Below are 27,733 nucleotides of genomic sequence, written 5' to 3'. Positions count from 1 at the left end.
ACAATATTTTAAATGGATGCAATTGAAGCAGGCCATTCAGGTAGGGTTCCCTGAATGGAAAAATTTAAATAATCAATATAGTCTACAGGATCTATGTTTCCAGGCGGATTTTTTGGGTCACCAAGCCGCAAAATGGTACAAATTAATATACGGATTTTTAAATAAAAAAAAGAAAACAGGTCTTAGGGATATTTGGAGTATTGAGATTGGTCAGACAATTTCTGAATCTCAATGGCCACGATTTTGGTCCTGGAGATTAAGATCTACAAGGTCAGCATCTATGAATCAAACATGGTTGTTCTTATTACATAGAGTGTTCTGGACCCCAACGCGCCTGCAAAAAATAGATAGTACTAGATCTAATAGATGCTGGCATTGTAAATTGGAAATAGGGACGTTAGATCATTTAATCTTTTTCTGTCCCTGTGTAAACACATTTTGGAATTCAATTTGGCCCCAAATTAATATGTTACTAGAGAATTATGTAGGACTCTCATATGACACCATATTATTTGGCACTGCAATGAGAACTAAGAGTCCGATTTCAGCAAATAATAACAAGCTATTACTAATACTAACAGGAGTCGCCATGCAACAAATTACTCAAAATTGGAAAGATTATACCAAATTAAATTATACGTTCTGGTGGAATTCTGTCTGTCATATTTATAAAATGGAAAAAATATTAGCGTTACAACAAGGGAATCTTCTTAATTTCAAGAAAATTTGGCAACCATTGACAAAATATTCTACTGATTAGTTTCTTAGCACAATGATAAAAATTATATATGAATGGGGTGGGATTTGATTAAGAAATTGGAAACATACTATATAAAAAGGGAGAGGGAATTATATTTTTATGTTATTGTATAATCTTTATCATATTATATTTTAAATACTATGAGTTATTAATGATAATAATCTAGAATTGTAATAATTAATAATAATTTTATGATTCAAATATTGTAAGAATGGAAAATTTATAAATAAAAATTTAAAAAAAAAAAAGAAAGAGAGGAATCAAAAATAACTCCCATTATCTTGGCAGAAAACTCAATTGGTAAGGAAGACCCAGATACCAGAGCTACAGTAGGAGGAAGACAGTCCAATCTTGGAGAAATCTCCGGAGAAATACCCCATCCAAGTCTGGTGTTCTAGATAGGCAACATGAGATAAGAGTTAAACAGCCTCCTTCCATTTATCCTCCAGCCATATTTCCAACAGCCACTACATGATGGCAGGCATCTACCTACTTCCCCCACAACTCCATTCCCCAACCCCCTTCCTCCACATCCATAATCAAAGCTCTTTTTGTGTCATTCCTTTACAGCAAGACAAATAAAGCCAAATAAAGTTAAAGGCACAAACAGATAGAAGTACTTTATTTTATAGTGTAATAAATATACATTTTTTAAATATCCCCCCCCAAATTGCTCACTACAAGTTCTTACAAACAAACCAGTATGCTTCTCATAGGTTAGACATCCCTGTTTGCTAGAATAGCTGTGGTGCCTAGATAAAGATAACTAGACATCCAGGTTCTGGTTCTATACCGTTATATTTGTTTCCTTTCAGGGGTGATGTTCTAGACTTCTAATAGACTCAGCACACCCAAAGTTTTTCTGTAAGTTCCTAAAATAAAAAGCAATAATTCAAAATAATTTAACAGTCATACAAGAAGCAAGAGTAGTTACTAACAAAAGCCAACATACATGCAAAGACAGCACTGTTTCTCCACCCAGATAGTCTGGTTGCCATGCTGCCTACTATAAAATATGCACAAAATATTTACAAGTTATTGTACTTCATACATTTGTTGTAGATATCATATTTGGAATGGTGCTCAACAACAGAAGAGTTGAGAAGTACTGAGCTAAGGCATGTTGTCATTGTCAGTGGGATCAATCAGTTAGGCATTCAGTAATACATATCTGCTACAGACCAAGAATGACTACAATCACATTTTTAAAGAATATTTATGGATTGGATCCCATCACCAGTAAAGTTGTCCTAACTAATGTTTCCACATTTTATTAACATCACGAGTCATCTGACCTGCCACTATTGCAACCATTCATAGACCCAAGGGCTCCATTAAATGTTGCTGTACCACTGTCAACATCTGTCACTCAAAACTCTACAGCACATGGGGCCTATTTATAGCCACTTCTATCTTGAGGTGGATTCTTCCTGCTCTGTGGTCCTTTTCAGTATTTTGTTCAGCAGCCTCAATTTGAATTTCTGCTATTGGCTGTTGCAAGTAGAGGATGCTATGCAGTCACCTTGGCTGACCCAGGCTTTCAGGCATAATACTACACAGGGCAGCCTTATGTTACCTATTTTTAAAGATGGTACTGCAATATTAGGAACCTAGTTTTTATTATTACTGCACCTACATATGTAATGTGACATCACTAATAATAAAACCCTAAGCACGCATGTGCACTCCTACCTGCGTGTTCCGTAGCCGGCAGAGAAATTGTAAAGCAGAGAAAATTTAGTGTGTGCGCACGTTCTATTTCCAATGAGTGACGGTTTTATACAAGTTATTCTGCCAGTTGCGCTTTCCAAGACAATGCGTGATTTAAAAAAAAAAAAAGTAGGGGGGAGAAGGGGCATATTCCCCCAACATCCTGCTGACATCTTCACACACACAGGACAGGGGACCAGGGAGAGATTGAAAGAAAAAAACCCAAAAAACATAGGACATTGACAGACTGACAGAAATACAGTGATACCTTGGTTTACGAGCATAATTTGTTCCAGAAGCATGCTCGTAAACCAAATTACTCTTATATCAAAGCAACTTTCCCCATAGAAAGTAAGGGAAACTCGCTTGATTCGTTCCCTCCCCCCATGAGGCCAGTGGCACTGCTCTACCCCCCCCCCCCCGAGAACTAGTATTGCTTCCCTCCCACTCACGAAGGCCCCCTCTCCCCCCGCTCCCATCGCCCCCTGCCGCGATCCGACATCCTCCCCGTACCCATCACTTACCCCCCCATCTGGCACCCGGCACCAACGCACAGGACATGCTGGTGCCGGAAGATCTGTCCTCCTGTTTGCTGGGCCTTGAGCATCTGCGCATGCTCAAGGCCTTAGTTCCTGCTCTCTCTGAGATTCTCAGAGATCTCGAGAATCTCGGAGAGAGCAGGAACTAAGGCCTTGAGCATGTGCAGATGCTCAAGGCCCAGCGAACAGAAGACAGCTCTTCCGGCACTGGCATGTCCTGTGCATTGGTGCCGGGTGCCAGATGGGGGGGGGTAAGTGATGTGTTCAGGTGGGTGATGGGTATGGGGAGGATGTCTGATCGCAGAGGGGAGGGGGGTGCAGGATTGTGGGGGGAGGCGCTCATACATCGAAGCAAGCTCGGTTTGTGAGGTGCCAATTTTGCAAGTGTTTTGCTCATTTTGTAAAACACTCGCAAACCGGTGCACTCGTAAACCGAGGTATCACTGTGTGTCTCACACACTGAAAGACAGGTAGGTGGCAGTGAAAGACACACAGATGGACAGGGGGCTAGGGAGACAGATTAAAAGAACCCCCCCCAAAAAAAAAAAAAAAAACCAAACAGCGGTCAAGGAGACAGACATAAAAAAAACAAACAAACCAGACAGACAGCGGCCAAGGAGATAGAGACAGAAAGAAAGAAAGACAGAAACCTATTCTACCACCCGTTAATGCAACAGGCTTAAAGACTAGTCAGAAATAAGGTTCTTAGTTGCAGACTTGTAGAAATCTGTTACAAGCACATTAACCACAACCCCCTCACGCCACAGCTTGATTTTTAAAACAAACACTTGTTTCCAAAACAGACACCAAGTGATAAGTTAGAGAATGTACAATATTCTTAGCAAAAACAGCAGACCCCTTTTAAAGTGGTTTTGGGTCATTTAGGATCTTATCAGAAAGCTTACCGATAAACCTGTTCTGTACAAGCAGAATAGCATTGAGAAGTCAGCAGTTAAATGAGATGGATGAACTAACAACCAAAAGCTCCTGTTACTGCTAGCACAGGTTGGCAGCTAAAATCCTTTCTTTTGGGACATTGAGCTGCTGGAGGTTATAACTGGCTCTCTACACAGAAAATGGCTTTATTAGCTGGATATAGAAGCATTTAGTTTACAGCAAGTTAGGATTTTTTTTTTTAATTTATTTATTTTTTTAGAGTTTTATTTTTAGAAAATAAATATTTGTTTTGGGAGAAATCAGTTGGACAAATATTTTAACTGGATAAACAAGATGACTATGTGCTTTTGATGCACATTCAAATGAATCCTATTTTGTAAAATTATACAGGCCACAAGACAGACTCCTGCAAAAAACTATATGGTTCTTATTTGAGCTGGTAGTTCCTATCAGTTCAGATAGTCACAAATGACAGCAAGAACTTGAATGACCTTGTTTCCTTTGTCATGTCAGAAAAACTTCAGCTTGGAGAAAAATGACGACCCTTCAGGAGGTATATGTGATTGCCAGAAGAGACAATTCTCCACATGTGGTCTCTCAAAGATCAATTCCACTTAGTAGCCTGTCTTCATTAGCATTCTGCTCTAAAGCATTCAGTTCATAGAACTAGCATGTTTGTTGTTACTGTAAAAAGTTGAGAAGCAAAACTTTTAAAATAAATTAGGAGCAACAGTCTATCAACTGGAAAACCATAAGCGCAAACAAATAGAAACTAACACTCAAAAACATGGCCCAACTTTAAATCCCCCTCTGCTCTCTTAGCACAGGCAGCATATCAACAAACTCATCCAGACCAGTCTGTATTATATCAGCTATCAATTCTTCATCGAGGGTAGTTATTACATCCTCACTAACAGCCTCCTCAAAATCTTCAGAGCCCTCTTCAGAGCCCTCATCAGATTCATCATATTCCAAATCATCCATGTCACTCTCCTCACTGAAGTGGCTTTCCTCAAAGTCCTTATAGTCCTTTACTTCTGAGCGTTCCCATGTTTTCAGGAAAGTAAGGGGGTCTGTAAGAGCACAAAGTTCCTTAATTTTCAATAGTTTCTCAGCAACAGTGGCCTTTTCCACATCCAGTTCTTTGCTTTCTTCCAAGAGATTGTCGATAACATGGGCTCTCTCCTCTCCAATCTTATCTAAGATTTGATTTTCTTTAGTTTCTAGCTGCTTTTTAATATCCAAAAACAGCCCTTTAATATTGGCTATAATCTCTGCAGCTCTCATAGTAACAGCTTCTTTATCTTTTTCCACATTTCTAAGTTGCTGCTCATTTTCTTTAGTCTGGAAATTCAGTTTCCTCAGAGCATCTTGCAAATTTGTTTTCTTCTTTTCACAGGCTGCAGGTAATAGGTCAACTTGGTGATTCTTGTGATTTCCAGCCACATAGCAGGACACACAGATGCAGCAGTCATCTTTGGCACAGTAATACTTCAGGATCTCTTGGTGAGCTAAGCACTTCCTGCTCTCCAGGGATGCAGTAGGCTCGGTTAAGTCATGATCCACTGCCTCATTGTGTTTCTGAAGGTGATTTTCACAGAAGGATGTCTCACATTGCACACACGTTTTAGTGGCCATCGAATGCGAATCAAGACAGTAGGAGCACAAAACAGCAGAGTCTGTCTTCTTTACCTGAGTTGAGAGATACCGGGACACTATATTACATAGCTTCCGATTTTTCTTTAACCTTGGTCTCTTGTTAAATTTCATTCGGCATTCAGGACAGGTATACGTTTTTGAATTCTGATTATCCCATGCTTTTTCAATGCAACCTTGACAGAAGTTGTGTCCACAGCTCAGCAGCACAGGATCCTGGTAAGTACTTAAACAAATGGAGCAGTTCAGTTCCTCCTCTAGTGCAGCTGCTGCCATTATCCTGCAAAGGCCTGTTGCAGAAAATGAAACTGAAGTGCAGAAGCTCCTGTAAAACAAAATCAGAGTAAAAGGTACTTAGATCCTCTCATTAAATGTCAGTACTGTTAACTATAAAAGCTCTTGACATTTAGCTGATAATTCTATGAAGATATTTAATAATGCAAGTCATAAGTAGTATTTATTGGGAATCAAGGTGATAGAAAGCAAAATACTGTCTCATGACCAATTTAGAAGTGACTTGAGAAATATCAGAAAATTACATGAACCCAGAACAGGAATAGCCTGACAATTGAAGGTTTTTTTCCCTGTCTCATCAATAGTATACATTAGTGCTGCTCGATTCAGCCTTTTGAATCGATTTTTCAATTCTATTTTCCTGCTTAATTGGGTATCTTAATCAAATGTCCTGGCAGGTTTATTTTGTAGCGGAAACAGGAATTTGTCAGAGAGGGTGGGCCGCAGTGGAGCCAGGGCCAGCGGTAGGGTGGCGCAGTGCTTTTCTAAGAAGTTGAAGGTACACACGTGGCCGGTGGGAAGAGAAGTAGATACTGGAGGGGGTGCGCCAGAGTGCCAACCAGCAGGCAACTGGCCCGTAGCTAGGTGTAGAAAACCAGTAGAGGGAGCATTTGGGACTGGGGGAAGGGAGCGATTAAGGACTCAGATGAGGAGAGGAGGGAGAGATGTGAGGAATGAAGTAAGGAAGGGAGGGAATGTCATCAGATGTGTGAGGAACGGAGAGATGGATTTGGGACGGCAGAGGGGGGTAGGACAGGGAGAGGTAGCAGAGGGGGACAGAAGAGGGACAAAAAGATGGATTTGGAGAAGGACAGAGGGGGTAAGAAAGGGAGAGATGGACATGAGGGAAGGCAGAGGGGGGGAAGGGAGAAATGGATGTGGAGGGGGCAAAATGGAGAGAGTGAGCAAGATGGGGAAGGGACAGTAGGGGAGGGAGATATGGACAACTCAGGGAAAGCAGAGAAGAAAGAGAAGACATGGCTAGGGAAAGGCAGAGGGGATATGGAATGGGGGCCTGAAGAGGTGAGAGATGTCATACTCGGGAGGAGAGAGCAGAAGGGCAGAAATGAGAGATGTTGGACTTGTTGTAGGTAGAGAGAAAGAAAGGAAGGAAATACTGGGCTACAAGGGTAGAGAGAAAGAAGAAGGAAATGCTGTGCTACAAGGGTGGAGTAAGCAACAAGGAAGGGAGATACTAGAAGTGGTGGATCCATATGAGAGAGTTGTCAGGGAGATGAGTGAGCAGAATGAGTATACAAGGGTAGAAATGTGGTAATGGGAAGCAGATAAAAGAAAATAGGGAGATGAGAAATGTGAAAGCGAGGGGATGAGAGAAGGAGATCCTGTTTCTGTCTTGTCTGTTTATATTGTAAGCTTTTTCAAACAGGGACTGTCTTTTGTACAGCACTGCATATGTCTGGTAATGCTATAAAAATAGTAGAGATAGAAAGTTGTCTAGATAAAAAGTGAAAAGGTATAAAGCAATGTTCCCTCTAAGCTGTGTGGCTGCACACCCAGCACACCAGGACCTCTGGCCATACTCTGCTGCTACTGCGGCTTTGTGAAGAAAGAAGTACAGCTGGAAAAAAGGAGGAGGAGATCTACTTGGATGTTTTAGAGCCAGACAGAACACAGGTACACACTTTTGGAATGGGACATGAACTTGGGACACAGAAGGGAGGAAGAGAAGCACATTGGGTCACAGGAGGGAGGGAGAGAGACATGTTGGGACACAGGTGGGAGGGCGCATTGAGACAAGGAAGGAAGGGAGCATGAATTTGGGATACAGAATGTAAAAGGGGACATGTTAAGACACAGAAGCGGAGCGGGAGCACAAACTCGGGACAAAGGCTGGAAAGGAGGGAGGGAGCACTAACTTGGGACACAGAAGGGAGGGGGCATGAACTTGGGACATATGATGGAAGGATGGGGAAAATAGATGCCGAGGTGGGGAGGGAATAGAAAGGGAGACTTGTTAAGAATGGATGTGAGTGAGGGAAAGAGATAGTGTACATGGGGGAAAGGAAGAAAGAGGAAAATTATTGGACATGGTGATGTGAGAGCAGCGAGGTAGAAAGAGATAAGAGGGAGAAATGTTGGATGTGGTGGTGGAGAGGAAACAGTGGGACAGATGGAAATGGATGCGGGAGGGAATGGAGGAAGAAGATGTGGCTTAGAGCTGGAGAGGGCTGATAGAAGCAGAAATGCAGAGAGAGTGAGAGAGAGAGAGAAGTGGTGGGGAGGGGAAAAGAGTGAACTTTTTGAAAGTAGTTTAATTTTGTGGTTACCATTATGTATTATTAATAAGATTATATTGTGCATACTGTATATGAAAAATGAATGGGAGAATTGGCATTTACAATTACAGTACTCCCCTGAAATTCACAGGGGTTCCGTTCCAGGAACACCCACAAGTTTTGAAAAACCGTGAATATGGTTTTCAGCTGATCGAAGGCAGGAGAAAGCAGCTGGGGCGCCAGCAGGTGCTTAAATTGTACTTAGGAAGCTGGGCACATTTTCCGACCGCCTGTTCCCAATACTAAAGTCATGGTTACACCAATCAGAAGATGCTTTGACATGCTATCTGGCATATCAAAGCAGATCCTGATTGGTGTAACAGTGACTTTAGCACTAGGAAAAGGCGATTGGAAAATACCACAAATTACCGAGTCTGCGATTTGTGAACCACAAATTCGCAGGGATTTACTGTAGTGCTACCAGGGGGTAAGATCTGGGGAGTAGCCAGGGTAGAGCTTTTGCCCCCCCCCCCAAAAAAAAAAAAAAATTTTATTAGTAGCTACATAGTGTGACAGTAGCTTCATAGTTTTTAAGAAATCCCATTAGATAAATTCAGAAAGACTAAGGGCTCCTTTTACAAAGGCGTGCTAAAATACCCCACACGCGCTAGCTGATAATGCCTCCTTTTAAGCAGGCGGTAATTTTTCAGCTAGTGTACACTAATCTTGTGCATGCGCTAAAAACGCTAGCGCACCTTAGTAAAAGGAGCCCTAAGTCAACTTGTTGCCCATACGAATTTGATTCTAGTTTTCCTATGGATTTCACTAAGAACATCATAATCCCAAAACAAACAATGCACATGTAGCTGATCTAAAAACATGATGATTAACACCCAACATCATATACCAGCTAAAAACATGTATCAGTATGTACACCAATATCTTCTCCTTAATACCTATATTGTAATAAGCTTACAAAAGTGTTTGGGAAAAGGTGATTAAGGTAGCAAATCCAAAATAGAATAGCCTATTTTTCTTATCATGGGCCCATAAAAGGCCTAAGAAGATTACATACTTAAATTTCTGAAACTTTTTTCAAATAAAAAGGATGAAGTTTGGACTGTTGTGTTATTAACAGTATTCACTAAAACCTAATTTTCGCAGGAATAGTCACAATTGTCTTAAAATATTTGCTATAATAATGCCTTGTTATTGTATTGAAAGGCTACTACTTAATTCAATTAGTCAAATAATTGAGACGCACTTACGACATTAAAAGTCACATTTCTGGTCAGCACTTAAAACGGCTTGTTTCAATCATATATAAATGTATCCGATATTTGTTAATAAAAACTTATGATTAAAAATAGAAAGTATTAAAATGTATCCCGATCAACATCTCGTAACTTACCGTCAGTTGTCCCGAAGATATTCTCTAATTAAAAGTAACTCGGCCTCTACTGTACAATGAGCAAGAGCTATCCCTTCCCGCGAGCGCACATTGCTCCAACGGATACCTTTCTCAGCAAACCAATTACACAAACGCTCCGGAAGTTTATTTACATAGGTTCATTTAAATACTTTTCGCGAGCGCTCATTAGCGTAAACCTCGCTTTAAGTAGGTGAGCCAATCACTTTACACGGCGGTATCGAACGTCTCTTTTATAGTTTCTTTCAAATACTTCTCCGTCTCCCATTGGAGCACAATCCACTTTAAAGCGCGAGGCAGGCTTCGAAGGTGTGGTTGTAGAGAACTAGTTAAACGTTAGTAAACAGAATAATTTGTTCAGCAGAACTGCCTATGATTTCCCTGACATCGAGAATAGCCTCCAAGCAAAACACCCTACCGTAAAGATACAGAGCTGCCAATTTTACCTATTTCAGGAGAGAGACTTTTTAGTCGGTCTTGGTTTTTTACCACTCTCTTTCATGTTGCATTATGGAATCTGCAGCTCTGATTTAAATGAGTAGAATCATGGACTACAAATACTACACTGCTTTGGAGGACGCAAGATTAAACCCAGGATTGGCCAAAAAACAAACAAACAAAAAAGTCTTTGTGGAATGGGTAACTTAGCAGCTCCACCCCCCTTCTTCGACTTTTCCTTTTTTTTTTTTTTTTTTTTGTCTAGGAGGCAATTTCTCCAAATCTTAGTTCTTCACATATGGTGAAAGTAATATGAGAAGAGGGTATGAGAATTGGAGTATGATTTCAGTCAGTGCTGAAATACTTGCATTATGTCAAATATGGGGCCAGGGACATAGCTACCATTGAACGAATCCTGAAAAATTACTAGGACACACTCTCTTCTGAAAACACTGCAGAGGGTCAGGGTAGAAGCAGTGCTGAAAACTGCTTTCTGTCTTTCCTCTGCATCCCACCCACATGAAATTGCATTATAGAGCTGGGAATTGGGATGTGCAGAAAGGCTCCATTGGACAGAGAGCAGTTTTCAGCATTTGCAGGAGTGGGGGAGAGTAGAAAGATACCAGACCCACAGGGGAGGAGAGGGGTTGTTGGAGAAAAGTTGGACATGGGAGGTGGAGGTAGAGATAGGAGGGGGAGACATACCAGACTGTGGCAGGGAACGGGACTGGACTTGGGGGTGGGAGCAGAGAGAATGGAGCCAGAGAGTCCTGGACCAAAAGGGAGAGGTAAGAGAAGGAGCAGACAGTGGTGTAGTAAGGGGAAAGCAGGGGGGGGGGGGTGTATGGACCATCCCAGGTACTGTCTTGTGGGGGCACAACACCTCTCCGTCCCCTTCCCCCATGCCACATTTGCACCCTCCCCCGCCTCTATACCTCTTTAAATCTTCACCAATGCAAGCAGCTTTTCTGGCCTGCTGCTTCTGTGACATTGTTCCCCTCTGAAATCACTTCTGGGTCGTGGGGCCAGAAAGTGATGTCAGAGGGAAAGCCAATGCTGGTGCGAGCTGCAGGCCGGAGAAGCTGTTCGTGCTGGCAAAAATTTCAAGTCTACAAAATCCTGAGTGGTGTAGAACGGATACAAGTGAATCAATTTTTTACTCCGTCAAAAATTACAAAGACCAGTGGACACTCAAAGTTACAGGGGAGGGGGGGTGGAAATCTGAGGACCAAAAGGGAGGGTAGATGTGAATCGCTTGTTTACTCTTTCTGAAAATACTAGGACTGCAAAGCATGTGAAGCTACTAAGCAGTAAATTTAAAACAAACCAGAGAAAATATTTCTTCACACAACATGTAATTAAACTCTGGAATTCATTGCCAGAAAATGTGGTGAAATCATCTTAGCAGAGTTTAAAAAGATTTGGATAAATTCCTAAATGGTGAGTCCATAGGCCATTATTGAGATGGCTTGGGGAAATCTGTTTTATTACTTGGGATCTAGCTAGGTGCTTGTGACCTGGGTTGCCCACTGCTGGAAAAAGGATACTGGGCTTGATGGACCTTCGATCTCTCCCAGTATGGCTTATGTTCTTAAGAGAAGAGACAGATGCTGGACCTGGGTGAGGAGCTGAGGAAAGAGAGAGAGAGAACAAGAGAGACTGGATCAGGGGAAAGATGCTGAACCAAGAGAGGGAGGAAGAGAGAGATGCCAGACTACAAGGAGTGGGCACAGGAGGAAGGGAAGAGAGAGAGGAGATAAGCTGGACATGGAAAGGGACAATGACTCAAAAAAGATTCTAGCTCTAAAGCAAGGGTGTCAAACTCAGGCCCATGGGCCAAATTTGGCCCATAGAGTAATTATATTTGGCCTGAGATTTGGCCCATCGTTCCTTCCCTCCCTCCATCCCAGCTTCCCGGTCTCATCTTCAAAGCAGCCTGCAGATGATCGCCAGTCAGCTGTAGCAAACCTAGTAGGCTGCTGTTAACCTCTGCAGCAAGTTCCCTCTGCCACAATCCCATATGTCAGAGGAGGGTTGGGACCGCGGCAGAGGGAACGTGCTGTGGAGGCAGAGGCAGCCTGCTAGGTTCACTACAGCCGACCGGCGATCCTCTGCAGGCTGCTTTGAAGATGAGACCGGGAAGCTGGGATGGAGGGAGGGAAGGAACGGCCGGCCAAATCTTGAAGGTGAGACTGGGAAGAAGAAGGGGGAAAACATGCAGGCCTTCGGGGCGGGGGGCGGGCCCTGATGTAGAAGTACACATAGGGAGAGAAGGAGGGGTCCAAAGAGACGTGCATTTGCCAGACTGAGGGTGGGGGAAGGGAAAGAAATAATAGGTCTAAAATCAGAGGAGTGGGAAAGAGATGGTGGACAATGAGATGGAGGGAGGGAAGGAACAGAAAGGGACGGAAGTTGGACACAAGGGATGATGTGGAGGGGGGATAGAGATACTGGATAGGAAGGTAGTTGGGAAGAGAAAGGGAGATGGTGGATCCTGGGGTGGTGGGGAAGGAGGGAGAAATGCTGGATGAAAAGGTAATTGAGAAAAGGAGAGATGGTAGATCTGGGGATGGTGGGTTCCATTGCTGCAGCTGCAGGGATGGAGACAAAAAAAAAAAGAAACATGCCATACCTCCGGGGGAGGGAAGGGAAACGGAAGGGGAGGACAGAGATGGAAGATGGATGGTTAGCACGGAGAAAGAAGAAAACGACAAATGGGCAGGAGACCCTGGCAAGCGAGTTATCAGAAGACAACCAGAGCCTGGGACCAACATGATTTGAATAATGACCAGACACCAAAAGGTAGAAAAAATGACCAGACAACAAAAGGTAGAAAAAATAATTTTATTTTCTGTTTTATGAGTACAATATGTCAGATTTGAAATGTGTATCCTGCCAGAGCTAGTGTTAGACAACAAGCGTGAAGTAGAACCTAAAAGAGAAAGGAAAAGTCTTTTTTATTTATTTTGTTTGGGACTGGAGACTTGTAACCCTATACTTCTACTAAGACTAAGGGGTCCTTTTATTAAGATGCGCATTTAGTGTGCGCTAAATTGGTTAGCGTACCTTAATAAAAGGACCTCTAAGTATGTTAATAAAAAATTTGGCCTGCAACTTAGCCTATATTTTAGATTTCGACCCCTTATGTAATTGAGTTTGACACCCCTGCAAGGGAACAGTGGACTGGATACATAGAGTCCAGAAGAAAGATGGATAGTAGACATAGAGAAGAAATATCAAAAGGACAGGAGACCCTGGAGAGAATTAAGAAATAGAAACAGAAAAGCAGAAGAGAGACACTAGAAACAAAGCAATGCTTAGACAACAAAGGGAGAAAAATAAGTACATTTTTCTGAATGTATTAATAGTAATATGTCAACTTTAGGAAATATTAATCCTTCTTCCCTTCCCCACCCCAGTCACAACCACTTTAGAAGCAATGGTATTATAAGGAGAAGTCCATCTTCATTTTTCTGCCTGAGTCCCAGTCAGTCCCAGCTACACCAATGCATGGGGCAGGCACTATTTCACTGGAATGTAGAGGCAGAGGTGAGGTTTAGCAGTCTTCAAAAGATGAGGACTTTTCTGTTAAAAAAATTATGCCTTTTTTCCAGCCATCTTCATAAGTGTGAGAGGAATGGATAATAGAAAAGAGAGTAACATAGTAGATAATGTCAGATAAAGGCACAAGTGGTCCATCCAGTCTGCCCAACCTGATTCAATTTAATTTTTTACATTTTTTTCTTCTTAGCTATTTCTGGGCAAGAATCCAAAGCTCTACCCGGTACTATGCTTGGGTTCCAACTTCCAAAATCTATGTCAAAACCTACTCCAACCCATCTACACCCTCCCAGCTATTAAAGCCCTCTCCGGCCCATCCTCCCCCAAACGACCATATACAGACAGATACAGATTGTGCAAGTCTGCTCAGTACTGGCCTTAGTTCAATATTTAATATTATTTCCTGATTCTAGATCCTCTGTGTTCATCCCACGCTTCTTTGAACTCAGTAACCGTTTTCCTCTCCACCACCTCTCTCGGAAGCGCATTCCATGCATCCACCACCCTCTCTGTAAAGTGGAATTTCCTAACATTGCTCTTGAATCTACTACCCCTCAACCTCAAATTATGTCCTCTGGTTTTAACATTTTCCTTTCTCTGGAAAAGATTTTGCTCTACGTTAATACCATTCAAGTATTTGAACGTCTGAATCTTATCTCCCCTGTCCCTCCTTTCCTCTAGGATATATATATTCAGGGCTTCCAGTCTTTCCTCATACGTCTTCTGGAGCAAGCCTCCTATCATTTTCGTCGCCTTCCTCTGGACCGCTTCAAGTCTTCCTACGTCCTTCACCAGATACGGACTCCAAAACTGAACACAATACTCCAAATGGGGCTTCACCAACGACCTGTACAGGGGCATCAATACCTTCTTCCTTCTACTGGCTACGCCTCTCTTTATACAGCCCAGCATCCTTCTGGCAGCAGCCACCGCCTTGTTACATTGTTTTTTCGCCTTTAGATCGTCTTTAGAGAGAACGTAGGAGAGGCCATGTGACAAACAGGGTAGAGTGTGTGGTGTCATCTGGAGCCACTATCTCATGAGAAACCAATTAGGATTATCATCTGCTTACAGGTTTCTTTAACAATTTATCCTACCTTTTGAATGAATTTGAAGTTTTCTTATCTTTATTACATTCCTTTTGAAAAGCAGTCACATGTCTCTACATACCAGGCCAAACCTACTGGCAAATCTACAGACAGTTGGCAATCCAAACTAAGATTTAAAATGAACAGTGTTGTTTCCCAGGCATACAAACTAAAATATAGTTTACAATTCATAATATTTCTAACTAACCAAAGAAAGACAGTTCATAGGGATATACAGTCTAAAATGATGAGAGAGCAGTTTGAGTTTATTTCTATATATTTATGGTTAAATTTACTGCATAAGCTTCAGGTTGCACTGAAAGATTGTTTAATGCTTTAGGGCAGGGGTGCCCAATACGTCAATCTCGATCGACCAGTAGATCGGGACGGCAACGTGAGTCAATTGCGAAGCCCATCCCGGGCTCCGTGATAGACTCGTGTTGCCGTCCCGATCTACCGGGCCGATCAGCCTTCCTCTCCCCAACATCCCCCACCACCGCCCTCAAGCTCTCCCTGCAGAAGCGTCGAACCAACCAGCATTCCTCTCCCCGACATCAATTCTGATGTTGGAGAGGAAGTTCTGGGCCAGCTAATCACTGCCTAGCTGGCCCGGAACTTCCTTTCCGATGTCAGAATTGACATTAGAGAGCGGAATGCTGGTCAGCGTGACGCTTCTGCAGGGAGAGCTTGGGGCAGCAGTGGCTTGGGGTCCTGTTCCCCAATGGCGGTGACAAACCTAGTGGCTTGGGGGCCTGTTCCCCGATGGCGCCAAACCTAGTGGTTTGGGGGAGGGCAGGGAGAAAGAAAGAAAGGGGACAGGCAGGGAGTCAGAAAGAAGGGAAACAGAAAGAAAGGGGGCATGGAGAGAGAGAGAGAAAGAAAGAAAGGGAGGCAGGGAGAAAGAAAGAAAGAAGGGGTCAGGGAGAAAGAAAAAGTTGGGGAGAGAATGAGGTTTGGAGGAGAGGAAGCATACAGGAGCTGAAAGAAGGAAAGAAATATTGGATGCACAATCAGAAGAAGAAAATGCAACCAGAGACTCATGAAATCACCAGACAATAAAGGTAGGAAAAATGATATTATTTTCAATTTAGTGATCAAAATGTGTCCGTTTTAAGAATTTATATCCGCTGTCTATATTTTTCACTATGACTCCCTTTTACTAAACCGCAATAGCGGTTTGTAGCGCAGGGAGCCTATGAGCGTCGAGGGCAGTGCAGGGTATTCAGCGCAGCTCCCTGTACTAAAAACTGCTATCACAGTTTAGTAAAAAGGGAGGGGGTATATTTGTCTATTTTTGTATGGTTGTTACAGACGTGATATTGCATAGCAGGGGTCTCAAAGTCCCTCCTTGAGGGCCGCAATCCAGTCGGGTTTTCAGGATTTCCCCAATGAATATGCATGAGGTCTATGTGCATGCACTGCTTTCAATGCATATTCATTGGGGAAATCCTGAAAACCCGACTGGATTGCGGCCCTCAAGGAGGGACTTTAAGACCCCTGGCATAGAGTCATCTGCCTTGACCTCTTTGAAAAAACTCCGGAATATGAATGATATTTAACATTTTCTCTGTCTTTCAGTGTGCTTTGTGTTTTTTTTTAAATTTTATTGTTAGTAGATCATTTTGACTTGGTCATTTTAAAAGTAGCTCGCAAGTCCAAAAAGTGTGAGCACCCCTGTTTTAGGGGATGCTTCTTGAAACAGCTTCTCTGCGAAATGCTGAATTCATGTCGGAAACCCATTCAGTGTATCAACTTTAAGATACATTTATTTATGGTTTTTATACCACAAAAATATTTAAAATATTAAAAAAATTAAGATAATGATAAGTAAGTCACTGATGAGGAGGATGGCTACGGTACAACTTGAACTTTACATGAAATATGATGTTCAAGTATAGCCACTGAGGTACTATATTTAAATGGTGCTTTATTGAATGGATGAGAGATTTATGAAAGAATTGAAGCAAGCAGTATAAGATAGTATAGAGGAGAGTGTGACATTTGTTTTTGATCCTTTTTTACTACTACATATATGATAACCCTTCTCATGCATAATCTTTGAGAATAATCTGAAAACCTGGCATGCCTATGGACCTCGATGACTGGAATTCAGCAGCCCTGCTTTAAGATGTATGCAAAGTTGTCTCACGCAAATTAATTGTGGATATCTTGAAAAAATGATTGGGTGTGTCCTGAGAACTGGTTGGGGATCTCTCATGGAGGGTAACAAGTATTGGGTTTGGCATCCCAATCATTTTGAAATGTGGGCATCACAGAATCAGTTTCGCGCATTTTTTTTCTTTGGGTTTTTTGGTTTTGCTTTTGTTTTCTATTGAAACAGCCTTCTGAAAGGAGCATGCGCAATACTATGGCTGCGGCAAACTGCAAGCGGGGTATGGAGGCGGTGACGTCTCGTGTTCATGCGCAGAAGGGTTCCACTACGTTGTGTTACTGGAGTACTGTTTGTTTTGGGTTGGGTTTTTTAATGGTATGTAATTAAGCTTCAGATTTTTTTATTTGACATCAACACTTTGGAACAACGTAGGAGAGTGGCTTTAAAGCTGGTGTGGTTCCCTTTCTTAATTCAGTTGGGGTTGATAGGTCTCACTATTTTTTTTGTTGCCTCTTAGAAATCCCAGAGTGAAGAAAGTGGTTATAACAGCTGATTTTCACAAATCTTTTGGCTGCGGATGGCATTGTTGGAACACTTTTTCTTCCTGGCATTCACCTCACAGATACTTGCTGAACATTCAGAATATCTAAAGTGGGATGGGGGGTGGTAAGTAAGACGGTCTTGTTAGATTGTTTGGAATAATTAATTAAAACCGCATGTTATGTTGTTGGCCTGCGATTGCTCTTGGCGGTAGTGAATAACTTCACATAGTGTTTAATATTTTTGATGCATTTAAACCCCTAAAAATTGTATGGTGGGGCTTAGTATTTCATAGCTCATGGAATAATGTAAATATACAGTATTTTCAGCAATGTTATGCAACCTCTATTGCAAACTATATTGTTATTCAAAACATACTGGATTATGTCCAATTTTCAGGAAGATAATGACTTGGAACACTGCACAGAAGGAACTTGGCTTTATTGATGTAATATGAACCAGTAGTGTGCTGTTAATTTGTTGGCAGGATACTTGTAACTGTAAAAATTTCCTTATGATCTTGGTCAAGTAACATGACTGTAAGCCTCCGCAAATAAGAAAATAGCAACTTACTGTACCTGAATGTAATTGGCCTTGAACTACAACTTCTTCCTCCGTATTCGCTGTGATAGGGGGATTAACAGAACTGCAAATACAGAAAAACCTCAAATAACTTTTTCATATTATTTGCTGTTTTCTATTAAAAACCATTGTGAATATGGTGAAACCGTGAATAACATGGTGCGAGACCTGGCCTGTTCCTGAAGGAGAGGCAAAACACGGTGAAGAAAGTACTGGGAATCAGCGGGGGGGGGGGGGGGCGTCAGCAAGCTAAAAACCGTGAATAATCGAAACTGCAAATACGGAGGGAGAAGTGTAATACAGAAAAAGGCATGAGCTAAATCCTGAAAACATCATTTGGTTCAGTAAAGGCAGCTAAAATTAGGTTAGTAGTGAGTATAGTTTGATTTTGTTCTTGCTGTTTTTACTTTGTGGTTTCAATCAGAGACTTTCTTTCTAACGGATAACAAAGTGAATTTTTTGGGGGAAAGCTAAGTAATTGTTGATGGAAGAACAGTGCTGCATGGGTATGCCATCAAAATCAAGATATGAAATTGTTCTGCCATCGTGGCAGCTATTTATCTAATATGTTACACCTAACAATGATGAGTCTTCACCTGAAAGGAGACATCATATGCTTCCATAGTTCTCATAGCTAAGATGAGATTTTAATTGCTTCAGAAGCCAATAAGATGTTTTGTCATGGAAGGGCGCTTACCAACTCTGCTCCATTCCTTGTTTGTACTAAATAGTATTACAGAATGCTCACGAGAACTTGCTGGACATACAGAATGCACTGTTGCTCACATGCATCAGAGATGCATCCTGTTTCTGTTAATGAGATCTTGCCAGCCAGACAAACAAACATTTCAGAAATCCTAAAGTTCAATACAGTTTTTCATCATTTTCTGTGTAGCTTAAGGCAAAGAAGGTGGTGGATATCTGAAATGATGTCCTGTTAAAGGTGGTGAAGGCTGGGCATGCTTTGGGTAGATGTAGGGGACAATGATGGCAACAGAGATGAGAGATTAGGTAAAAGATATTGGGGGATGGGACTGATTTAAATATAGTAATTTTTTATGTTTAATTTACAGTGTAGAGCAATGTTTCTCAACATGCAGTAAAAGTACACTTGCTGCTTGGGGGGGGGTATGTGGTGTGAGTCTCCCCGATCCCCCTTCCTCCAGTGGCATGCCCACCTCCGCCAAAAAGCCTTCACGTCCATGCACTCAGGAAGTTCCTTTTGGCTCCACCCACTTTGACATGTTTGCGTCGGAGGGGCGGTACCAACAGGGCCTCACAAGTGATAGACTCAAATTCTCTGCGTTAGTTAAGCTAGCTTCCCTCTGCCTTCTGGGTTAGCCAGGGTGACCCTACAGTCTGGGCAACACCAAGCTAACTCCAGCAATGAAGAGCCCTCTATCTTCTGCCACCCTCCCGCTTCCTGTTAGGGAGTCCAGAGTCTATACAAGGCCCGGCATTGGCACTAGCATAACTGACACAGAGCCTTTGAGTCTATCCGCTCACGAGGCATTGTTGGTACTGTCCTTCTGACGCAAACGTGTCAAAGTAGGTGGAGCCGACAGGGCCTTCCTGAGTGCGTGGACATGAAGGCTCTTCATTGAAGTTGATACCAAGCCCTGTGTGGAATCCAGATTCCAGGTCAGGCAGCCAGGATACGAGATGTCACCGCCAGTCTGGATAGACTACTCACGCCCCGAGACCACTTTCCTATGCTTCTTGTCCACATAGGAACCAATGACACTGCCAGGAACACACCGGAGACCATCACCAGAGACTTTGGAGCACTGGGTGAGAGGCTGAAGCGGACAGGAGCGCAGGTGGTTTTCTCATCGATCCTCCCAGTTAGAGGCAAGGGAAGAGCCAGAGATGAACATATCCTGAGGACGAACGAGTGGTTACAGGGATGGTGCTGGGATATTAACTTCGGATTCCTAAACCATGGGGAAGCGCTACAAGGACTTCAGGGACCAGACGGACTCCATCTGACCAGTAGGGGTAAGAACGTCTTTGGACACCGACTAGCCCGCCTGCTTCACAGGGCTTTAAACTAGGTAAGTCGGGGGAGGGTACCCATTCACATATTAGTGCAGAAAGGAATTATCCTGATGAGGTGAGTCGAAACTCCGCTTCCATGTCCAAGGTAAGTACCCACATTGAAAACAGTTCTTTGGGAGTCACACCGACTCGGGTAGGATACGCCTCACAGGGACTTAGCAAACACAAGATATGGAGGGCCATGTATGTCAATGCACACAGTTTAGGTAACAAAATTCTAGAATTGGAGGCTGAAATAAGGAATGCCGACCTAGATGTGGTGGCAATATCTGAAACTTGGTTCACGGACTCACATGGGTGGGATATGGCTATACCGGGCTACAATCTACTTCATCAGGACAGAGAGGGCAGGTTAGGAGGGGGGGTAGCTCTATACATTAAAGAGGACATCAAAACCACCAGGATCACAGATGTCAAGTACACCGGGGAGTCCCTCTGGGTAAACCTGGCAAGAGGCAGAGAAAAATGCCTGTATCTAGGTGTGGTATACAGACCCCCAAGACAACTGGAAGACATGGACGCAGAATTAATTGAAGACATAGAGAATATCACTCTACGAGGAGAAGCTGTACTGCTAGGGGACTTCAATATGCCTGATGCAGACTGGAACTCATTTTCAGCGACAACCAGCGGTAGCAGGAGGCTCTTAACCTCCATAAAGGGAGCACGTCTCAAACAAATGGTAACGGAGCCCACTAGGGCCCAGGCGATCCTCGACCTGGTACTCACCAACGGGGAAAGCGTCTCAGAGGTCTCAGTAGGAGATACGCTAGCCTCCAGCGACCACAACATAGTATGGTTCAACCTTAGGAAAGGCTTCCCTAGATCAAACACGAAAACAAAGGTACTCAATTTCCGGGGCACAGACTTCGCACGCATGGGAGATTTCGTCCATCAGACGCTGCAGGACCAAGCGGAGACCGATGATGTAGAAGCTAAGTGGTTAACACTGAAATCAACCATACATGAAGCAACTAGCCGCTTCATAAAATCAGTAAATAAACGACAAAGAAACAATAAACCCCAATGGTTCACCGCGGAGATCTCGCACCTCATTAAGGAGAAGAAAAAAGCGTTTCTCTCCTACAAGCGCACGGAGAAAAGAGAGGCAAAAGTAGAATATAGGACCAGGTCTACAGCGGTCAAAATGGCAGTTAGGGAGGCAAAACTTTGAGTGAAAGAAATTCTGGCAAAAAACATTAAAAAGGGGGACAAATCCTTCTTCAGGTATATTAGTGACAGAAAAAGGAACACAGGCGGGATAGTACGCCTTAGAAGACCGGATGGAAGTTACGTGGAAGCAGATTCCGATAAAGCCGAACTACTGAATGAATACTTCTGCTCAGTCTTCACCTGTGAGGCACCGGGACACGGTCCGCAGTTGAAGGCAACACAAAGCACAGAAGACCCGTTTCAGAATTTGTGAAGTTTACAGTGAACTGGCAAGACTCAAGGTGAACAAAGCCATGGGACCAGACAATTTGCACCCAAGAGTGCTCAGAGAATTGAGCGATGTCCTGGCGAAACCGTTGGCTGAGCTATTCAATCTCTCCCTAAGTAAGGGGAAAGTTCCCCTGGACTGGAAATTAGCTAATGTCGTTCCTCTGCATAAAAAGGGTTGCAGGGCAGAGGCTGTGAATTATAGACCTGTGAGTCTCACATCAATAGTGTGCAAACTCATGGAAACACTAATTAAAAGCAAATTGGACACGATCTTGAATGAAGGGAATCTTCGGGATCCCAGTCAGCATGGATTCACCAAGGGTAGGTCCTGCCAATCCAATCTCATCAGCTTCTTTGACTGGGTAACAAGAAAGTTGGACTTGGGAGAGTCTTTGGACGTCGTGTACCTGGACTTCAGGAAAGCTTTTGACAGTGTCCCACACCGCAGGCTGCTAAGCAAGATGGAATCGATGGGGTTAGGAGAGACACTAACTGCATGGGTCAATGATTGGCTGAGTGGCAGACTTCAGAGGGTGGTGGTTAATGGTACCCTCTCTAAAACATCGGAGGTGACCAGTGGAGTGCCGCAGGGCTCGGTCCTGGGTCCACTCCTTTTCAACATATTCATAGGGGATCTGACTCAAGGGCTTCAAGGTAAAATAACACTATTCGCCGATGACGCCAAACTATGTAATATAGTAAGTGAATGCAGTTTACAGAATTATATGGCGCAGGACCTGCTTACATTGGAAAGTTGGTCCTCAACCTGGCAGCTAGGCTTCAATGCTAAGAAATGTAAGGTCATGCACTTCGGAAGCGGAAATCCATGCAGGACGTACTTCTTGAACGGAGAAACTTTAACTAGGACTTCAGCAGAACGAGATTTAGGAGTAATCATCAGTGCAGACATGAAAACTGCCAATCAAGTGGAGAAGGCTTCATCTAAGGCAAGGCAGATATTGGGTTGTATCAATAGAAGTTTCGTCAGCTGAAAGCCTGAAGTCATAATGCCGTTGTACAGGGCCATGGTGAGACCTCATCTGGAGTACTGTGTGCAATTCTGGAGGCCACATTACAGTAAAGATGTGCGCAGAATTGAATCGGTTCAACGGACGGCCACCAGGATGATCTCGGGGCTCAAGGGTCTCTCGTACGAAGAGAGACTGAACAAATTGCAGCTCTACACTCTTGAGGAACGTAGGGAGAGGGGAGATATGATCGAAACATTTAAGTACCTCACGGGACGTGTCGAAGTGGAAGATGATATTTTCTTTCTCAAGGGACCGCTCAAACTCAGGGGCGGAAAATTTCATGGCGACACCAGAAAGTATTTCTTCACAGAGAGAGTGGTTGATCATTGGAACAAGCTTCCAATGCAGGTGATCGAGGCAGACAGCGTACCAGACTTTAAGAATAAATGGGATACCCATGTGGGATCCCTACGAGGGTCAAGATAAGGAAATTGGGTCATTAGGGCATGGACAGGGGGTGGGTAAGCAGAGTGGGCAGACTTAATGGGCTGTAGCCCTTCTCTGCCATCATCTTCTATGTTTCTATGATAAGGCAGCAGAAGGAGGAAGGTTAGAAGAGGAGAAACACTGGACTTGCCGGGGGAGGAGGAGAGAGGGAGCGATGTTGGACTGAGGGATGTGGGGAAATGGAGAGAGAGTTGATAAGGCTGGATGGATGGATGGGTATGGAGAAATGCTGGGCATGGATGGAGGAGAAGGGATATGCTTATGGGATGGAGAGGAAGGGAAGAAAGAAGAGGAAGTGCACATGGATGGAGGAGAGGGAAGGGAAACTGAAGAGAAAGAGAAAATATGCACATGGATGAAGAGGAAATGAAGAGAGAGAAATAAGGTGCACATGGATAAAGTGGAATGGAAGGAAATAGAGAGAGGAGGTGCACATGGCTGGAAGGGAAAAGGAAGAAGGGAAAAGATGCATGTTGAAGGAGGAAGGGAGGGGCATGAACTTGGAACACAGAAGGGAGGGAGGGAATAGAAAGAGAATTGTTGGGCATGAGTGTGTGAGAGAGGGAAAGAGATGGTGCACATGGGGTAAAGAAGAAAGAGGAAAATTTTGAGGCAGAGAGAGAGAGTGAGGTAGAGATGCATTGGGAAGAGAAGGATGAGAGGGAGAAATTTTGGATATGGTCATGGAGAGGGAACAGTGGGACAGATTGAAAGGGATGCAATGGGGGAGGAATGTTGGACATAGTGATGGAGGGAATGGAGGGAGAGATGTGGCATGTGCTGGAGAGGGGTGATAGGAGAAATGTTGGGTGTGGGGCTGGTGGGCAGTGGTGAAAGATGCAGCACTTGATCCAGGGGATAAGAGAGGAAGAAATGTTGGATGTGGCAGTAGAGGGAGTGGGAGAAATGCTCTATGGATCTCAATCTCTCTCTCCACTCCTTTTGCAGCAAGGAAGGAAATGAGAGACAGATGGTGAGTGAGAGAGAGAGGGAGACATGTTGCTAATGGGGATGGAGGAGAGAGGAAGAAAAGTTGGACTTATGGAGGACAGAGAGAGATGGTTGGGGAAGGGAATGAGGTCAAGAGGAGAGAAAGCGTGCAGGAGGCAGAAAGAAAGAATTGTTGGATGCACAGTTAGAAGGAAGTGTAACCAGAGACTAATAAAATCATCAGACAACAAAGGTAGGGAAAATGATTTTATTTTCAATATAGTGATCAAAATGTGTCAGTTTTGAAAATTTATATCTGCACTATATTTGTCTATTTTTTTGTAGCTGTTCCTGAGGTGACATTGCATATTTTTAAGTCATCTACCTTGACCTCTTTGAAAAAACCCCAAATATAAATGATAATTAACAATTTCTCTGCGTACAGTATGCTTTGTGTTTTTTAATTTGTGGTTACCATTATGTATTGTTAATAAGATTATATTGTGTGTATATGAAAAATGAATGGAAGAAATTGCATTACAATTAGTACAATTATTATGGGGGGTCAGGTCTGGGGCGCAGCTTGGGCGGGGGTACTCGGTTGATATTTGTTAGACTTATGGGGTACTTGGCTTAAAGAAGTTGAGAAACACTGGTGTAGAATACCAGAGAAGCAGACAGTTTGCTTGAGTTGGTATTAATGTATTGGCATCTAGAGAAAAATGTGTTGTCTTAGAACTCATTTATTTTGAGATGGGTAACTGAAAAAAACTTAAAACACCAGTCAGTGGTATATAGGTAATTAATAAAAAAAGATTTTAAGCAACTGCACCGTGGTGAGAAGAGCATATAGAACAGTGGGCAGTAGAGGTGCTGTTATCAAGGATGCCAGGTTACCACTACTACTATTTATAATTTCTATAGTGCAGAAAAGTGTATGTGGTGCTGTACATTCGACATGCAACAGATGGTCCCCACTTAGACGAGCTTACAATCTAATTTGAACAGACAGAACATATGGGGGGGGTTTGGGGAGTTTTTTGCAGAGAATGGCAGGTAATTTTATGGTGAGTGGAAGTTAGGAGTTGAAAGCAACATTAAAAAATGGGCTTTTAGTGTGGATTTAAATACTGCTAGAGATGGCGCCAGGTTGGGTTGCAGGCTAGAACTCTGGCAAAAGTTTTGGTATGCAAGCAAGCCCATTGGTTGTTTATTTATCCTATTATATAAAGTGAGTAAACTCTGACTGTCATCTTGAAAATGTCTCTAAGGATTTTGATGAAATGGAGTCAATTTACGGTTTTCAATATGAGAAAGTGATTTAGATAGGTCTGAAGTTTGCCAAATTAATTTGAGGGAGGTCAAACGGGGGATTTTTCAGATGTTCCTGTGCCCCCTCCCCCCGCAGCCCATTGGTCAGATAAGGAAGCTTAGCCAGCCAGTAGGCTGCAGGGATAAACAAGACTGAAGGTTGCTAAGCAGGTAGCTAAGGCACTCTCTTAGCAGCTACTGGAAGTTTACTTAGCCAATAGGCTACAGGGAAAAACAAGACTGAAGGCTGCTAAGGCACTGTCTCTGTAGGTTCTGCTCCTACCTACCCCTGCAGCCCATTGGTCAGACATTCCTAAGGAAGCTTAGTCAGTAAATAGGCTACACAGAAAATCAGGAATGAAGGATGATGCCCTATCTCCTCTGCAGCTTATTGACTAGCTAAAGAAGAAAACCTGCAGTGTAGCTAATGGGTTCCGAGGGAAAGAGAGGCTGAGGCAAGAGATATGGAATGTAAAAGGGAGAACACTGCTGAAGTTTATGCAAGCTGGGGGAAGCATGGAAAGTGAAACAAAGATAACTGAAGCTTAGCCAGCCAATGCGCTGCAAGAAAAACCCAGGACATAAGGTTGCTAAGGCACTGTTACTGTAGCTACTGTTCCCTCCTTCCCCCTCCCCTGTAGCCCACTGCCAAACATTCCTAATGAAGCTTAGTTAGCCAATAGGCTGCAGGGAAAAACAACTGAAGGTTACCAAGCAGGTTCTTCTGGCGGTCCACGGCATTCATAACATCCTTCTCCAGCACCAAAGCTAAAAAATGAGTCAATCTTCTTTCTGTCTCTTTTTCATACTATCCAGCTTTCGCATCTGTAATTGACCACTGAGAAAATAAGTCCATCAACAAGTCTGAGCTTCGTTTGGAATGTTATTTCCTTGCCTTTGAATACTTTGTCAAGAGCCTTCATTGAAGAGTGACCCAGTGCTATTCTGCGGAGTATTTATTCCCTGCTAGTTGCTACTTCATTTACAAAAGAGCCTAGGATATTGAAATCCTTTACAACTTCAATTCTATCACCTGCGAGCTAAAATCTTAATAATTTTCATGATCTTCGTCTTACTTATGTTCAGTTCTAATTCCATGTTATGACTTTCAGCTTTGCCTTTTCTCAGTAGATACAGCATGTCTTTTTTGCTGCTGGTGATGAGCATTGTAACATCTGCTTAGCATAGGTTGTTTATATTTCGTCCACCAGCTTTGAAACCAACTCTTTCTTCTTCCAAATTTGCTTTTCTGAAGATGGCTTCACTAAAGGTTGATCAGGTAAGGTGACAAGATGCATCCTTATCTAATGCCACATTTTATTGGAAACTAATCCGTGTTGACATATTCTGTTCTCACTACAGCTTCTTGATTTTCATAGAGGCTCTTTATCAGTTGAGTTATGTGTTTGGGCATTCCTGTTTGTGCAAGATTTCTCCACACAGTCAAAAGCTTTGCTGTAATTGATGAAGCAAAAGTATAGGGGCTTTTGGTATTCCTTGCTCTTCTTCAGTATCTATCTAACATTGGCAATAATGTCTCTTGTTCCTCGATCTTTACTGAAACCAGCCTGAACTTCGGGTAGTTCTTGCTCAACGTATGATTGTAGTCTTCATTGTATTATTATTTTTTTAAATTCTTTATTTATAATTTTAATAATTGACAACAATTACAGGTCAATAAAAGAAAACATACACTGTAGATTGAAATTAAATCAAATTTCCAAACAGCTAAAGAAAATTAAACTATACACCGCATTATTAGTCCACAAATTTGGAGACGAAGCTGATGAAAAAGACTGAAATAAGTCATCAAAGCAATTTAGTATAAGGCAAACAAGATAGGCGTTTTGAGTGCTCTTGAACCAATTTTTTTTTTAGAGCTTAACAGGAGAACAAAGAAGCTCATGAAGATTCTCTATCAGAAATACATTTAGATAAATGCTGTGAATCATAAAATACATATCTAATCCCCCCATATGTCAAAACGCATTTACAGAGATATCTTAGGACGAAGGTCGCCCCTAGCTGAACAGCCTGTGGTCTCAATATTAAGAATTGTTTTCTTCTTTTCTGGGTCGAGCGAGATACATCAGGGTACATCCTAATGAACATCTCTATGCTTAAAAAACATTTTAATCAACCAATCCCTGTCTGAATCAATTGCAAACTGTACTATTAATGTAGCGGGGACCTGATTCTCAGTATCCGACCTCTCTAGAAAGTGTGTTAAATCCAAACTATCAACAGATAAATTCTGTTGATTTGGATTTTGAGATTTAACTCTCGTTGGCAGGTAATATATTTTTGTGAGAGGTGGGTACAAAGTTTCTGGTACCTTCAAAATTTCTGACAAATATTTTTTAAACATAACTAGGGCAGTTGTTGTTTGTACTTTTGGAAAATTGATGATCCGAAGATTACATCTTCTAACAGAATTTTCCAACATTTCTTGTTTAAAGTGCAAACTAGCACTGTCCTTATCCCAAGTCAGGGCTTGTACTTCCAAAGTTTTTACTTTAGGCTCAATGTCACTCATTTTATTTTCCAGACCTGTTACTTTATCTTTAAGTTCCAAATTTTCCGATATAACAGTAGTACAGCGCAAAGATAATTGTTGAATTTAACTCCCCAGTAAAGTTTGCATATTGGATATGGCCTCCCATATGGAT

At 42.6% G+C, this 27,733-nt stretch overlaps 2 protein-coding genes across 8 annotated transcripts in view; one reads left to right on the top strand and one right to left on the bottom strand.

Moving 5' to 3' along the window:
• Positions 1-1,365: 1,365 nt before the first annotated feature.
• LOC117368962 (E3 ubiquitin/ISG15 ligase TRIM25-like) lies at positions 1,366-9,716 on the bottom strand. Of its 2 annotated transcripts, none has more exons than XM_033962781.1 (3): positions 9,505-9,716; positions 3,915-5,887; positions 1,366-1,632 (listed from the first exon to the last, which is right to left on the bottom strand). In XM_033962781.1, the coding sequence occupies exon 2, from the start codon at positions 5,836-5,838 to the stop codon at positions 4,705-4,707; it is 1,134 nt and encodes a 377-aa protein (XP_033818672.1). In that variant the 5' UTR covers positions 5,839-5,887; positions 9,505-9,716; the 3' UTR covers positions 1,366-1,632; positions 3,915-4,704. The 2 variants fall into 2 exon arrangements, with proteins under 2 accessions (XP_033818672.1, XP_033818673.1); XM_033962782.1 differs by having other exon boundaries at positions 4,398-5,887.
• Positions 9,717-17,032: 7,316 nt separating this feature from the next.
• Positions 17,033-27,733, top strand: part of JMJD8 (jumonji domain containing 8) — a 32,959-nt gene continuing 22,258 nt past the window's right edge. For 2 of the 6 annotated variants that reach the window (XM_033962678.1, XM_033962680.1), the window contains exon 1: positions 17,104-17,388. In XM_033962678.1, the coding sequence (XP_033818569.1) occupies positions 17,300-17,388 (89 nt within the window). In that variant the 5' untranslated portion in view covers positions 17,104-17,299. The other 4 variants (XM_033962679.1, XM_033962681.1, XM_033962682.1 and 1 more) reach the window with 4 other exon arrangements.

The sequence above is a fragment of the Geotrypetes seraphini genome, chromosome 11 (genome assembly GCF_902459505.1).
Source record: "Geotrypetes seraphini chromosome 11, aGeoSer1.1, whole genome shotgun sequence".
In the NCBI taxonomy this organism is placed as follows: Eukaryota; Metazoa; Chordata; class Amphibia; order Gymnophiona; family Dermophiidae; genus Geotrypetes; species Geotrypetes seraphini.
This window is presented reverse-complemented; position numbering and strand designations above follow the sequence as displayed.